This window comes from Aptenodytes patagonicus, chromosome 1, assembly GCF_965638725.1.
Source record: "Aptenodytes patagonicus chromosome 1, bAptPat1.pri.cur, whole genome shotgun sequence".
Classification (NCBI taxonomy): Eukaryota; Metazoa; Chordata; class Aves; order Sphenisciformes; family Spheniscidae; genus Aptenodytes; species Aptenodytes patagonicus.
This window is the reverse complement of record NC_134949.1, coordinates 61,883,475-61,898,046: the sequence shown is the minus strand read 5'-3', so window position 1 is coordinate 61,898,046 and position 14,572 is coordinate 61,883,475. Positions and strand designations below refer to the sequence as shown.

General features: G+C 43.0%; 1 protein-coding gene across 1 annotated transcript in view; it reads right to left on the bottom strand.

Moving 5' to 3' along the window:
• Positions 1 to 776: 776 nt before the first annotated feature.
• The window catches only part of NUAK1 (NUAK family kinase 1), a 50,403-nt gene continuing 36,607 nt past the window's right edge, over positions 777 to 14,572 (bottom strand). Inside the window, exons 4-7 of the mRNA XM_076339220.1 lie at positions 13,555 to 13,620; positions 6,450 to 6,569; positions 6,015 to 6,147; positions 777 to 4,855 (exon numbers count right to left, since the gene is read on the bottom strand). Coding sequence (XP_076195335.1) covers positions 3,702 to 4,855; positions 6,015 to 6,147; positions 6,450 to 6,569; positions 13,555 to 13,620 — 1,473 coding nt within the window. The 3' untranslated portion in view covers positions 777 to 3,701. The remainder of the gene's footprint in view (positions 4,856 to 6,014; positions 6,148 to 6,449; positions 6,570 to 13,554; positions 13,621 to 14,572) is intronic.

Here is a 14,572-nt window from a genome sequence, read left to right as displayed (position 1 = left end):
TCTTGGCTGGCTGCATCAAGGGTGAAGTTTAATGGTGTCTTGCTCAGAGCCAACATCAGGACATTGCCAACCATTTCCTTTATTTTAACAGGTCCCCAGCACACACAGCATACCTAACATCCAGTTTCCCTTATGATGCCCACCTGCTTTCCAAGAAAAACACTCTAAAGCCTTCTGGTTATCAAAGGGACTCCAAAAAATGAAAACTGACTCCCTTTTTCCCTCTCACCAGCTGATTACACCGAGTGCTCAGAGCCATCTGACTCCAACCATCCCACATTTGACAGCAGCGGATGGCCACCAGTCTTTTTTGCCCAAACAACCCCTAAATTATACCAACAGGAACATTAAAGTTGTTAATAAACTGTCCTTCTCCCCGTCAGAGAGAGGAAAGGGCCGTGACCATCTGTCTCTGGGCTACAAATGAGTTGCGCTGTGTCTGGTCAGCCAGCCTGCTCCATCCCACCTGCAGCACACCTGGCCCACAAACCTCATTCATCTCCAGCAGAGAAACCCCAGTCAGCTATTCTTCTCCACCAAACATTTCTATAGCTGAAAGCTCTGGGTGTTTTGCAGTGCCAAATGCTTCGTAGCACGGGAGTCTCTGTGGCCACCCACATTATATTCAAATGCACAAACGAGCCAAGAAGCTTTGCATAAACAACTTGGTACAATGTGCTGAGATGCTGCTGTATTTCTACATGACAAGTTCATTACCGTTTGGCTTCGGCTTATGCTGATGTACAGTGAAAAAGAAAAGGGAGAGAGAGACACTCTTCACAGTTACATTAATTTCGTTTTATTTAATAAAAAACAGTATCGGATTAAAAATACAAACACTTTGGGTGATTATCCAGCGTTTTCCCCTGTGTGCCTCGTAGAGCTCAAACCAACCAAGGATTGGGAGAAAAAAACAAAAAAAACCAAAAAATAACACCAAACAATTTTGGCCGGAGCTGTAAAATAATGTTGCACCAATTAAATTACACCAAATATATTATTATACCTTTGAAATGGCTTTCAGACCAATAAATAAAAAAAAAAAAGACAAATTCAAATAAAAAAGTCAACTTTGTATTACAAAAAAATTAAATAAAAATCACAACACTAATAATAACAATGTGCAGTCAAGTTTTTTTTTCTTCTCTTCTAGGAATGATAACATGCCAGTAAACATGTAACATGCCAGTAACATGCCAGTAAATCCCTACATAACATTTCCAGTTTGGCAGCAAGCAGTCACTCACTCATTCACATTTGCACACAAGGAAGCAGGCCTGGGCAAAAGCCTCGGGAGACAGGAGCCTTCAGGGTGCTCTTCACTTCCCTGCCACAGCCCGCTGAGTTCCCTTCCCTTCGTCCTGAAACCTCTACAAATCCATTCAAGGTTTAGCGCCAGATCTGCAGGGAAGTTGTCAATCAGCGTAACCCCACCGACATGATGCTCCGTCATGTCAACGGGACAGCGCTGATTTACACCAGCTGAGGATCTGGCTCTTATGCTCCGGGGCACGAGTTAGAAGCTGTGGTTGCAAAGCACATCCTTGTTTCAGAAAGGCCATGGAGTTTATGTCGAGTTGTTTTAAAATGCACCACAGCAAACTTTTTAACTAAATACACTGCAAAATGGGGTGTTGATTTCGGATGGGCTAAAAGAGCACATGCAGGGCTTGTGAGAAGATGGGACATCTGAATATCATAAAGAGGTACGCATCTGTAGAGAAATGACCTGCAATTGCCCTTCCTGAGCAAATGGACAGTAAGCCAAATTTCACTTGACCACCTGAGAGCACGTCTCTCATAGATTTCATGGTATTGATGCCGTTTACTCCAGGGCCAAATTTGGTCCAGTGTTTCACAATAAGTAAAGGTTCTCCATAGAGGCAGATTAACTGATTGAGGAAATTCAAGCTCATTCATCTTTATGCTAGGCAGCCCAGTTGATTTTTAGGAGGAACTGGCAGACTTAAGTACCATGATACACCGAATAAAGAATCTGCAAGTGAAATAGCTCCCTGCCCCAGACACCCATGATTTATGGGGTTATCCCTGAGTCCCAGGGAATCCCCAGAGGAACTCTATTCTGTTTCTGCACGATCTCTACGATTATGGACACAGTGGGCCAAATTCTGCTTTCAGTTCCAGTTACAGGGTGGGAGAACAGAGCTCGCCCCATGCTCCTCTGCTCTGGGTATGCGTGTAGACCTAAGTTCTGCGGCTGTGGATCATTTGACATCATAGGCTGAAACCTGCCACTTATTCGCACCATTGCACCTTCAAGAAAGCCAGGGGCTATGTGCTCACGGAAATGAGACTGAAATGGGCCTTAAGATTCCAGTTTGCCCAGGCCTGTCAAACACACAGTGCCTTTCTGACATAGGCTTACATTCAGGTAATCCAGTAGACCCATGTGGTACCTTTATGGGAGTTGAAGCCTTCAGTCTGGATATTTAGATATGTCTGAGAACACAAACACATATCCTTCTCGTTTTTTTCAAACTGGTATCATTGCACACACAGTACCAGCTACACTATATAGAGAGAGGCCTGCATTTTTACGCTAACCCTGTTATCAAATCTACCATTATCATTTCACCGCTCAATTCTTTCTGCTCTACCTACCTAGAAACATTTTCATTTGGAGAAAGGCATCTTCCCACTAACTCTCTGACCTCTATCCATTTCCTACATGCTACAACCTTTTCCTTACCTAACATTCTGGTCACAAACTACCTGTCACCCTCAAATACTACAAGCTAACAGCAAGGTGGCACCATTTGCTGACAGCGACTGAACTCTAGATTGGAGGGTCAGTTAACCCTTGAGACCCTTTGTTACATCCATCTTTGTCTGGGCATTCATCTGGCTGGCCATTTTGAAAGGGTCACAAATTGAACACACAGGTTGAAATGCCTTAAAAGGTCATTTAGCTGCTGATAACATCTATTCCTTCCAGTTCCCATTATCGTTTCTGTGACTGCTTTTGCTGGTAGGAGTGGTAGTTGGAAACAATTTTAGGGCCTCCTGCTCACTGAAGAGCAATGGCTGTGGGAGGGGCCAGATCTGAATGCCCGCTCCACTGCTTGTCCACATATACCTCGCGAGGTTATTCTGAGATGAGTCTCTCAAATTATCTGTCCCAGAACGCGTTCAGAACCTCTCAGGTCACCCTGGTGGAAGGGACCATGGTGACCACCTAGCCTAGCCTCCTGCATAATGCAAGCCAAAGATTTCCAATGTGCAATGACTGTATCCAGATGAGTAACTTCAGGGGAAAATAAGGGCTTTCTTTCTAAAAGACATCCAAATTTGACTTGAAAAATTCAGCTTAGATAAAGCTAATCTAGTATTAATTACAAACCTCTCAAAATGTGTGTCCCTCACTTCCAGTTTTAATTCTGTCTAGCTTTGACTTCAAGCCATCAAATCTTGATGCTTTTGTCTGCTAGATCCTGATGTGCTTTCATCACGTATACAAAGACCAAAGTTTTTTCTCTGGTCAGGTAGGTAATATTTGGAGGACACAAAATTAGAGAAGTGTGAGATGGCTTTGGGGCTACTTCACTAGGAGTTCAGCTATGTAGGTACAGTCAGGTCCTTTGAAGCAAAACCTACCATTGTCAGCAAATCAGTGACCTGGCTTACTCCATCATAAAGGTACACAGAAAAACTCCCTTCCCTCCCTTTCCATCTTCCCTCTGCTAGTTGAGCTTGTTGCAGATCTCTAGGGCTTTCTTGTAGACCTGAGTCACATCATCCATGTCTGTGAGAAGGGAAAAACTGCTGTCCCCCAGACGGTTGCGATAACGTTTTAGATACTGTGGCCGTGGGCGGTTCTGAAGTCCTTCGAAGTCTTGGATCTGGAGGAAATTTTCAGCAGAGACACAGCTCCGTATTCTCTGTCTGTTTGGCCTGTTCTCTTGCAAATCCAGCAAATCAAAGGAGTCACTGGACAAAATACTGTCATCACTAATCACGCTGGAAGGGCGACTATAACTTCGAGGTAATGCATCCCCAGGCAGGACCACTTCCTCCATGGCCTCCAGCGTTGGTGTGTCAGGGCTAATCAAAGCAGATTCAGTGCTGCTGGTAGAATACTTGCTGTTATGTTTCAAGATGCCCTTACGCCTGCAGGAGTGGCTGTAAGACCCATTTCTGGATGGCTCTGTGACCCCCGGAGAAGTGTCACTGTTTACTGTCTCATCATTATTGTCCAAGAGTTCAGAAGATTCACTTCGTTCTGGAGAGGAGTAATAGCCGGACTCCCTCTGCTGAGTCTTCTTTAAGATTCCTTTTTTTGGCATTAGTGAAGACTGCTTAGTGCCATATTTTCCCGCTACCTCTCCCTCCACAACACTTTTAATGGCTACACCAGTCCTACACAACTCTTGCTCCAGCTTGAAAGCAGAGGGCAAGACTGGGCTGACCACTCCTTCAATGAAACCTGCACTGTGAGATCGATGTTCGCTGTTGCTCCTTTTCTTCAGGATGCCTTTGGGTCTCTTGGAGGTGGGTTTGGATGCATTTTCAGCTCCTCCTTCCTGGATGGACTGTGCAATGTCATTTTCCTTTTTTGATTTTTTCAGAGACCTTTGTCTCTCTAGTGTGACTTCAGGACCTTTGGGCTTAGAAAGGCACTTCATTTTGGTATCAGTCTCTGGTTGGAGGCCAGTAGAACGGTGATGCCAATCAATGAACCTTGCCAGCAACGGGGACTCGGAGTCCCTCATGGCATCACAGTCACAAACACTACTCTTGTAGCCCCAGTTAACCCACCAGTGGTTGGCAATGTCTTCAATGGTTGCTCGGCGTTCAGGGTTCACCATCAGCATCCATCTGATAAGACCACGAGCATCTATGGACAAAGAATGCAATATAAAATATTTAGAATCTGAGCACTCTTAGTTTTGTCAGTTTAAAATGGAAGTATGAAGCCAATCAAATGGGCAAAAATAATGCTTCTTACAACAGGAGAAGTGAAAGGGGGCAAGGCTTTGGCCATCAGTCAATGTTGGAAAATGTATTTGAGTACTACTTCTTATCAGAAGAATATGATTCACCCTGGGAAATGTACACTGGGTTATCAAAGAAATTAATATTTGTACTGTATTAGTCAGTGAATAGTTCCATATTACTGAAGGAAGTCACCAACCTATCAGCTCTAATAATTACAAAACTTAAGAGGAAAACAAAGGGGACTTGGGATATTTTAAATGATCTACACATTATTGCTTTTGTATTTACTTTTTCCATAAACAGTGTAGTCTTCTGTATATTTTAAAGGTGTATTTTCATAAAGAGAGCAAGAAAGCAGAAAATTGAAAGGGATGGCAAACAAATGATACAAGATAAATATTCATTTAAATATAATTTATACATAGATGTTTAAGGCTGGAAGGAGTCATTATAATCAATGACCATGTTTAAGTCTGGAAGGGGTCATTATAATCAATGACCATGTTTAAGTCTGGAAGGGGTCATTATAATCAATGACCCAGACGTAGTTGATGCTTTTCTGTCAGGTGACTGCTTAATCTGTTATCCTCTAAGTAGAAGTAAATGCAAACATAGTGGCATGAACTCAGATTTTAGCCTGCTTTCTTGGATAAGCGACTGCGTCGCTCTGACCATTTATCTTCTCTCTGCTTGTGATATACCACAGTGTAGTTAGAGGACTGATCTGTACCAGTATGTTGTATTGGTTTACAGCTTGTCTGAACAATTCCACTTGCAATAGCTAACAGACCTTCCACTGTCATAGATCTAGTTAAAAAAGCCCGTTGCTTCCCCAAGGCACTAAAATCTATCTGCTATAAAACGTTAATTTCAAAAGGGCTTTTGGTAAATGCTGTACCCAGATGGGAAATGATAGCAGATGAAGTCAGTAAGGTTATGAGAGATTTTTTTCTTTCATCATTCTAATATGACACCAAAACCTGTTGGAAGGGGCTGGGCAAACCCTCCATTCTGAACTCCTGTCAGCTCAATACATTGCCCTCACTCCTTTTTTATACCTGAGGTCTGTGTTGGCTCACGATACTCTCCACTGCTGATCTGCCTGATGAGATTTTTATGATCGAAGCCATCAAAGGGCATCGTTCCATAAACCAGAGTGTAAAGCAATACACCAAGGGCCCAGCTGTCAACCTGAAATACAGAGACAATGTGTGTGAAGCCCAGGAAAGCTGACCCCACCCTTCCCCCTGCCATTAGCACCACAAGAGCAGCATCACGTCCAGCTGAGCCTACTGATGGGCAAACCGGTATCTAACATCTGACTAACCACAGGCAAAGCAAACGAAAGCAAATGAAGCAGCTTGAGAACTTTCAATACGGGAGAGACCCAAGCAAACCCACGTGTGCGGTAACACTAGCATTAAGACTAACCCTCAAGAACATTATCATCAAAGACATCCCCATACCACCATGGAAAAGCTGACCCTTCTTACCTCTGGGCCTCTGTAAGGACGTCCATTAACTATTTCAGGGGAAGCATACAGTGGGCTTCCGCAAAAGGTCTGCAAAAACTTGTCTTTGTGATAAAGGTTGGAGAGTCCAAAATCAGCAATCTGCAAATAGAATTGCACAAGCCATCTGTAGTATTAACAATATCTTAATGCAACAGAAAATCCTTTATCAGGAAAAACTTAGCTATATTTGACCCTGCTGTAGGGCAGGGATCTTGACGTGGATAATCTCTCAAGTTCCCTGGCCAACCCATTATTCTATGATTTTTTGACTTTTCTCTCTGAAGATCCTCCAGAGAAGGAGGATCCCAGGTTAAATCCTCCAGATTAGGAACAAGGATGCTTTGGTTGCATTCAGACAGGTCACTGACTGACTGCACAACCATCAGTCAGTAATTTTATCCTGGATGAACTGCATATGCTTGCAAAGACAATCTCATACGGGGAGACACTGGGCCTGCTGTCCACTGATTGCTCTTCATCTTGTACAATCATTAATACCAAAGGAAAGGAAGCAGAAAGTACTACCGTTCTTATTGCGCACATGCAAGCCGAAAGCCAAGACCTTTAAATCCAACAGGAGGAGTGAGGCAGGAGCGTCACAGGAAACTAAGCATTAGAGAATAAAGTGATTTTTGAAATCATCTGGAACTTAGCTATGCTTGAAGGAGGGGGAAAGTGAGGCACTCGCTAACTCTTCCAGATTCAGGGACTCCGGCTGAGGAATCTGAGCTGCTAAGCACACGAGATGTCTATCATGAGATAATAAACACAAGTCTGGTTCCTAACTGGAAACAATGGGCCCAAATCTGGCTTTCCCAACACAAACAAAACTTCCCTTGAGACTGTTGGGAATTTTGCCCATGTAGGAATTGCAGGATCAGGTCCAAATATTTTGTTTACTTCAATTCTCTGTTCTTGTTCTTACAAAACAAAGGCTGAGGATAGCAACACTAAATACTCCCACAACCTTTGCATTTCCTTTGTTTCTCCAGCACAAGGCAACACATCTCATTTTTTATCTTGTTTAAAACCCAAACGCTTCTGTTTCCCAGAGATACTTTTATTACTGCCCACTATCGACATAAGGCATACATAAAAGACATAAAGCACAGGCATAAAAAAGGTATTCTAGCTATAAGAGACAGGAGTTTTCTCTGAGTTCTCTTCATCTTATTTGGGTCTTTTCTACCAGAAAGAAACTGAATCCCAGGAATTTTCACAAGAGAAAATTCAAGAAAACACAAAGTGAACAGAAAAGAAAAGGATTTACCAGCAGCATCATTCACTCCTGGCTTTCTAATACATGTATCATCAGTGCCTCTAACACCTGTTTAATTGCAACGTCTAGTGAACTCTTGGGAGACATAAAGTCTTTGTCTCCAGTATCTAAACTCCTGCAGCTACACCTAAAAATGTCACAGTTGAGACCAAAATGAACAAAGTTGGTGAAGTATGGACAGAAGTTCCCAATTTTCTTTCTTTACCCCAAAACAGAAATATGTATATACACACTTTATCTATAAATACATACAGATATAGATATCGATATATAGATATAGATCTTTTTTGTTAGGAATATAAACTTTTTTAAAAAATATCATTTTCACAGAATTTTTAAAGTCACAGAGCAAATATGAGATTTCGTACTTCACCCTCACCCATTTTGATGTTCTGCTTGTGCAGGTGTTCCACCGACAATTGGGACTCATAATATCCCGCTCAAAGAGCAGCTGATTCCTGTTCATTAACGTTAATTCATCTCACCATGTCCATTCATAGTTTGAATTCACTCAGTCCCCCAAACAGCGTATTATCAACCCACAGCAGAAAATTCAGTCCTTAAATAAATGTGGTTTGTAAAATCTTCATTGTATGGCTGGAATGTCATTGAAAACAGCTGGTGTACAATTGCAGTCTGCAAACATATTCTCATGGCTCAGATTGCACTTAATTGCCCTAAATTCCACTTTCTTATCAAGTCACCCTGCCTGGCTTGCAGGAAGTTGGTTTTAAGCCTTATGAAGTGTACCCTGTCAATCAGGGGAAGAATAGGATCATTTCAGTGTTAAAACTTCATGCTGGTCATTGAGTTTTATTTTAGTTCAGGATGCAGCTAAGACAAGGGCAAACTCCGCACAGTGTGATTTCTTAAGAAAATACATTCCCTTAACGCCATGGAATGTATAAAATGCATGTGGATGTGCATGAATATATATATAGGGATACACATACCATTGTTCACACTAAAAAACTCTCAGACTTGGGCATTCATGTTTTCATTTCGACCATTCAGGAAAAGAGTATTTATGTTACAGTCCACTCCCATACTCACAGACTGATGTTTATCAGCTTTTCCCATTAAAACTGTCATGCCCCCCAAAACAAGATTAATAGAAGCCAACATTACTTCATGTTCTTGGCACTTAAATGGAACTAAGGCATCAAGTCAAAAAAACTTCCTAAATTGGGAGGAGCAGGGAAGTGGATTTTTATTCCCCTTGCTTCAGGAGGTGTATGTTTCATATTTACTGTTAGCTATGATAAACCAGATGTAATTTATTGTTTAAGTGTGGACTATAAATTCCATGAATTTCGCACTCATGGAAATTGTCAGTTTTATCCCACTTAAAAATCTATCTCTCTATACTGTAGACAGAGAAATAATTAGGTCTCTTAAAGCAAATGAAACGTATGTGCAGCGGGTGAGACTTCCAGCAAGGTAAATCCCAATTACATACACTTACTCTGTATATATGAAACCCTCATGGGTTTTTAGTGGTTAGTCTGATTGGTGTCCCCTTACTGGCCCAAGAGAAAGTGCAGTTAGTAGGATTATGTTACTATTATACTTGCATTTTTCTCTCCTTCTATCACTTTGGGGTTGATCATACAGTTTACGTCAACCTCTGCTAGACATCTCTTTTAGGTGCAATTCCCAGCCCAGGAGCCGCCACAGCCCTACTGTGAACAAGGAGGCCCCCTCCATCGTGCCAGGCTGCATGACAGAGGTGTCCCTGGGGGTAGGCTGTGGCACAGAGCAGGGACACAGTATTTGGATAGACCAGCAAAAGGCACTAATTCCCTGGCTGCCACACTGGGCAGCAGTTCCTCTCCACCGCCCTGCATGCAGTTTTGGGGATTTAGGCACTGGGGAGAGCTGCAGTGCTTGGAGACACGTGGTCCTCATCAGGCCAAACTGCAGGAGCTATGGGAGAACGGAGGCAGCTACACCCTCACCCCACTGCTAGTTCTTCTAGTAAATTCATACCTACAATGAACCAAAACCTAGCATCCTCAGTCCTTTTAAAACTAATGAAGAGAAGAAGGCATCACCAGAAGGCTTTTTTGAAGACCACCAAAGGCAGATGCCTAAAGCCGTCGCGAATGTCTTCCCACAAAGAGCTTTCTAACTCACCAACTCAGGGCAGCTCTTTCAGTGCTTTGGGGTTGCCTTAGCCCTGCTGCCTGTCTGACCCTGCCCACCTCCAGCTGTGTTAGGATTATGAACAATGATATCCTCTCAATGGGATGAAAATGCCAGTGAGAGGCTGCTCTGCCGCCGCGCGGCAGGGGCAGCAGCTGTACCCACCTCCTGGGAACCCGAGGCAAGCAGAGGGGGCAGCTCCGAGTTACCCAGAGCTGGAGGGTGGAAGGCAACAAGTGCGGGCAGCTGAAAGGAGAATGGAGTAAATTTTAAGGTGAACTGTGCTGTTAGCAGCTGGCACATGCATGTGAGTAAGGAGAGGCTTGTACATGCTGCAGAAACCCTAATTTCATCACTGCATTATTTCTTTAAAGAATATGGTACCCTGAACAAGGTAAGAAAGCAAATAACATTCTTCTACGCTGGGAGGCTGCAGTGCCTTGGTGAGGTTTAGCTCTAGGATTGTGCCCCACTGTTGACCTCTGCAGACAGGCTAGCTCCCAGGAGAAACATTCACACTCGGGGTTTCTGCTAGATAGTTGGGTGCGTATCTGGGGAGCAAGGCAAGGTACTGTTTGATTAATTGGCTGGATGAACTCCTTGTACCCAATAGATCTGCGTGCTTTTTCAGTCTCACAAGTGTTTAAAACTCACTTTATTCACTTGTGTTTGCTGCATTTAGGGATTTCAAGTAATAGTTTGCAGGAAATATTTCTGCATACACCAAGTCCCTGAAAAACATATACCACAGATCAGATCACTTTCTTCCCCTCATCACCTTCCACCTCTGGGCTGTGGATCTGAAGAACTCTTCAAAACATGTAATTTTTTGTCAGCTTTCAGACACTCGTGTTTCCTAGTTGCTGTACTCCAACACATGACTCCGTTTCCAGAGACTTTTACTTACTATCGTAACTCTTAAAAAAAAGCTGATTATGTCTCCATACACTGCTTCACAACCTTCATTTAATTAGCTAAAATTTAAGAATGGTTTCCAAGTTAGTGTAGTATCATGTAGAACGGCTTGGGGCCCTTTTAGGTCGGATAATAATTTCTAATGGAATACTTGTCCTCTTTATTTCCTGTTCTAAAATATTGCTTAAGTTGCTATACATGGATCTATTTTTACAGTATCTTATTTTTCCTTCACATTACTATGACGTTTGTGTATATCACAATGTATAGATCACTGGCTTCTTCAGAAACGTATTTAATTGCACATTGCACCCAAGAACAAAGGGATTCCTTTCATTTTCTCATTCTTAAAATCAAACTGCCAATTTTGTAAGTGCTCTGTAATCCACTGAATGAAATATAAATACGGGGAAAGTACAGATAAGACTGTCACTCCATTTCTAGAAAATGCCTTCCACTGAGTATTTGAAGCCATCAGTCAATACTAAACCCCAAACTGCATATTTCTCTTTTTCCGCTTGAATAAACCATATATAAATAGTCGCAGAATGAGGACCTGATAAATTTACTCCTAATAAATAATTTACAGCTCCATATGTGTTTCCTTGCCAACGGTTACTGTTTAGTGAAACAAAGAAAAAGTGGGAAGTAAAATTCTGTGCAAGTAACATAGAAACCACAGTAACATATTCAAAGCTTCAGCATCAGGGAAATAGTGGCAGTGTGCTTAACATCAAGTATTCAAAGCTGATCTTAGTCACGAGGCATAAAAAAAAGAGAGCGGGGAGAAAAAGGAAAACAATACAAAAAGTCATCTCTTGAAATAACTCAAATTCAAACGCTATTGATACTAAGATGTATGAAATTCCAACTGCTTCCCAAGCTCGGTCTATTTTTTAGCTGCATTTTCACCCTTTGCAGAAATAGTTACCAGGGGACAACAAGGGAGCTTGCAGCCACCTACCCACACTGAGGCAGCCTTGCCCGCTCAGAGGCGTGCCTCACGGTTTGCAGAGAAGTAACTGAGGAAAGGCTGGCAATATGCAAAATACCTACACGGCAGCTTAAACACAGCTCAGTTCAGGAAAGGAAAGCCTTCAAGAAAAAGACGTCAAAATGATTGGAAGGGATGTGGGGAGTTGCAGCTACCCAAATTTCTTCCACAGCAGTGCCACTCGCTATGGCAGCTGAAATGCATCTGTGGTTCTGAAGCCCCTGGGTCACCTCCGCAGTCTGGAGGCGAACACGACACTGCCCGTCCCTGCCCCATCCTCCCGCTCTCCCCACAGGACGATTAGACTCCCATAAAGAAGAGAGGGGAGGGAGCGGAGCCTTCTGACAAAGCACAGCTCCCTGGAGGCTTGGGGAAGTGATTGGTTTTGCATATGAGGACCACAGTGCGGAGATCCAGGCCACCGCAGCTAGCAAATTCCCCAAATTCCTCTTTTCTCTTAAGAATTCTCTGATTAGCTGGGAAGATAGTTTGGCGTGTAATGCGGAAAGAAAGGTCATCCTGCCTGCGGAAGCCTGTTTCGTATACAATGTCCTAGAAAGGCTACTTTTTGTTTTCAGTGCTGCTGAGAACAGCTCGGGCTGCTGCAGCCGGTGTCCCTGTTGGAACAGGAGTGGGAAGGTTCGCTCTGACACTGGACGTTAAAAGCAAAACATCCAAGTATTGCATTGGATGGGCCTTCTGTAAAAGCCTATTTTTAGAAACCACATATTTATGTGCCTTTAATCCACTAGTTGATCCAAGTTAGCTTCTGTCATCAGCGCTACACAGATGGCAGCTACCATATGTTACTTTCCGTTTCCATTGCACATCAGCTTAAAATGAAGACAATCTCTCCAGCGTGAAGCGCCGAAGGCAGTGTGCGCAGCCCCGTGGCTTTCAGTGGAGACAAAATGAAGATCAAGGCTATTTAGATACTTGGCTACACAGGGAGCTCCTCGATTGCTTTGTTAATTAAGCAAGGATGCCCAAGCACGCACCAGCAGAAACTCTTCGGCGTCCCTCCCTCTGTTTGCCCATAGGTGAGCGCACCCAGCCACTCACACATACAGCTACCCAGGGAGGAACAAAGTTGAAAGTGAAACAGGTTCAGCCACCTGGAAACTACACTCATCTCTGCATTATTTATCTTTGTGCTACAGCCATTAGGAAAAAAAAAAAGAAGGGAAAAAAGGTCATTCCCATGCTTTCACTGGGGAGAAATGACATGGAAATGACATCACTGACATCACTATCCAAAGTATACGTTTGCGTCTGGAGTTCCAAGGCCATTTCCTAATGAAGCACATGTGCTTTACTAGGTTTATTTTGAAACTCTATTTGCTTATTTTCCAGCCATGATCAAAAGGACATTCAGAGTGTTCTGTAGGAGGCACTTGAACCCTGTAGACCAGGAGAGTTTTTTCCTAGCCTCAGCAGCAGCCAGCAATAATATCATTTCTACAATAAACCCGACTGCACAAAATGCTCTGCTGTTTCCTACCAGTAAATAGATGCTGCTTTGGGAATCATGGCCCATGGGTAGCAGGACAGGACCTTCTCCCCCAAATTATGCAAAGCTTCATTTAGCGTGTATGACTCGTCACCAGTCCCCAACCTCCAAACCCCTGAGCCTCTTGCCATATGCTGTTGCTTAGGAGCTGTTGCCATAACACTGGCTATTCTAACACCTTGGATAAAAATGTTACAAAACATGCAAATCCATTCTGAGAAGCTGAGAAAAAGAATCCTACCTTAATATTAAAATTGTCATCAAGAAGGATGTTTTCCAATTTTAGGTCCCTGTGGACAACACCGTTCTGAAACAAGGAAGAAAAAAACGGGGGAGAACATGAGAAAATATTGGGAAAATTAAAGGTGAGCTGGCAGGGTGGTCTTTGCATCTACATTTCAGGGCTGATTTCACTGTCATAACACTCACGGCCCAGTGACTAGTGACAGGCGATGTATTAGTCACTTGGTGTGTGGTTAAGGGAAGAATGACTGGAATCTGTCCTCCCACAAAGCCTCTAAAACAGCAGGGGAGTGGGGGGCTGGGGGGTGTCTTTTCGGAACTTAATTCCAGCCCGGATCCTGCCCCCACTGTGTGAAAGCAATATATTCTTCCCAGGCACCAGAAAACAATATCTGTCAATGACGTTAGTCCTTACAAAAGCCCTCGTTCCTCCAATGTGCAGCCACGTGGATCGGGGGAGTTATAATCCGAAAGGACTGTAAATGTTAGGGATGGAAGCGAACAAGCTGGGTTTAGGTCAGAGCCTTCTTTAAAGAAATTTGGGAAAACTTAACTGCAGAGGGAAGAGCGCTGCAGCTTTTCAGTGCTGCGCAGTGAGGACTTTGAAAACCGCCCTTGTTTATCAGAATTCAAGTGGAGATTAAAGTGTTTAAGAATTCAAATAAAAAATTGTGTTAGCTGCTCATTGCCTTTAGCCTCATGCAAGTTTTGGCTCTATGCAGTTGGTTCATAAGCAGGGATAAAAGGTCCATGATGACAGCCAGTCATCTACCTTGGGTTTAATTGCTTAAATTGTCATTCTAGTGGGTACCACGATGGATAAAGTCATTAGCAAAGGGCATCTTTCTAGTGCTCCTGCTACATCTGGAAAAGTTACTTTTGTCTATCCAGAATGAGTACATACTAAAGCTCATACATGAGCTTTCTCTTGGCTTTTTTCTTTCATATATTTTATCTCCTGTTCTAAAGTTGTTCACTTGCATATTCAAATTGCAAACTGTAATTTGTTTGAATGT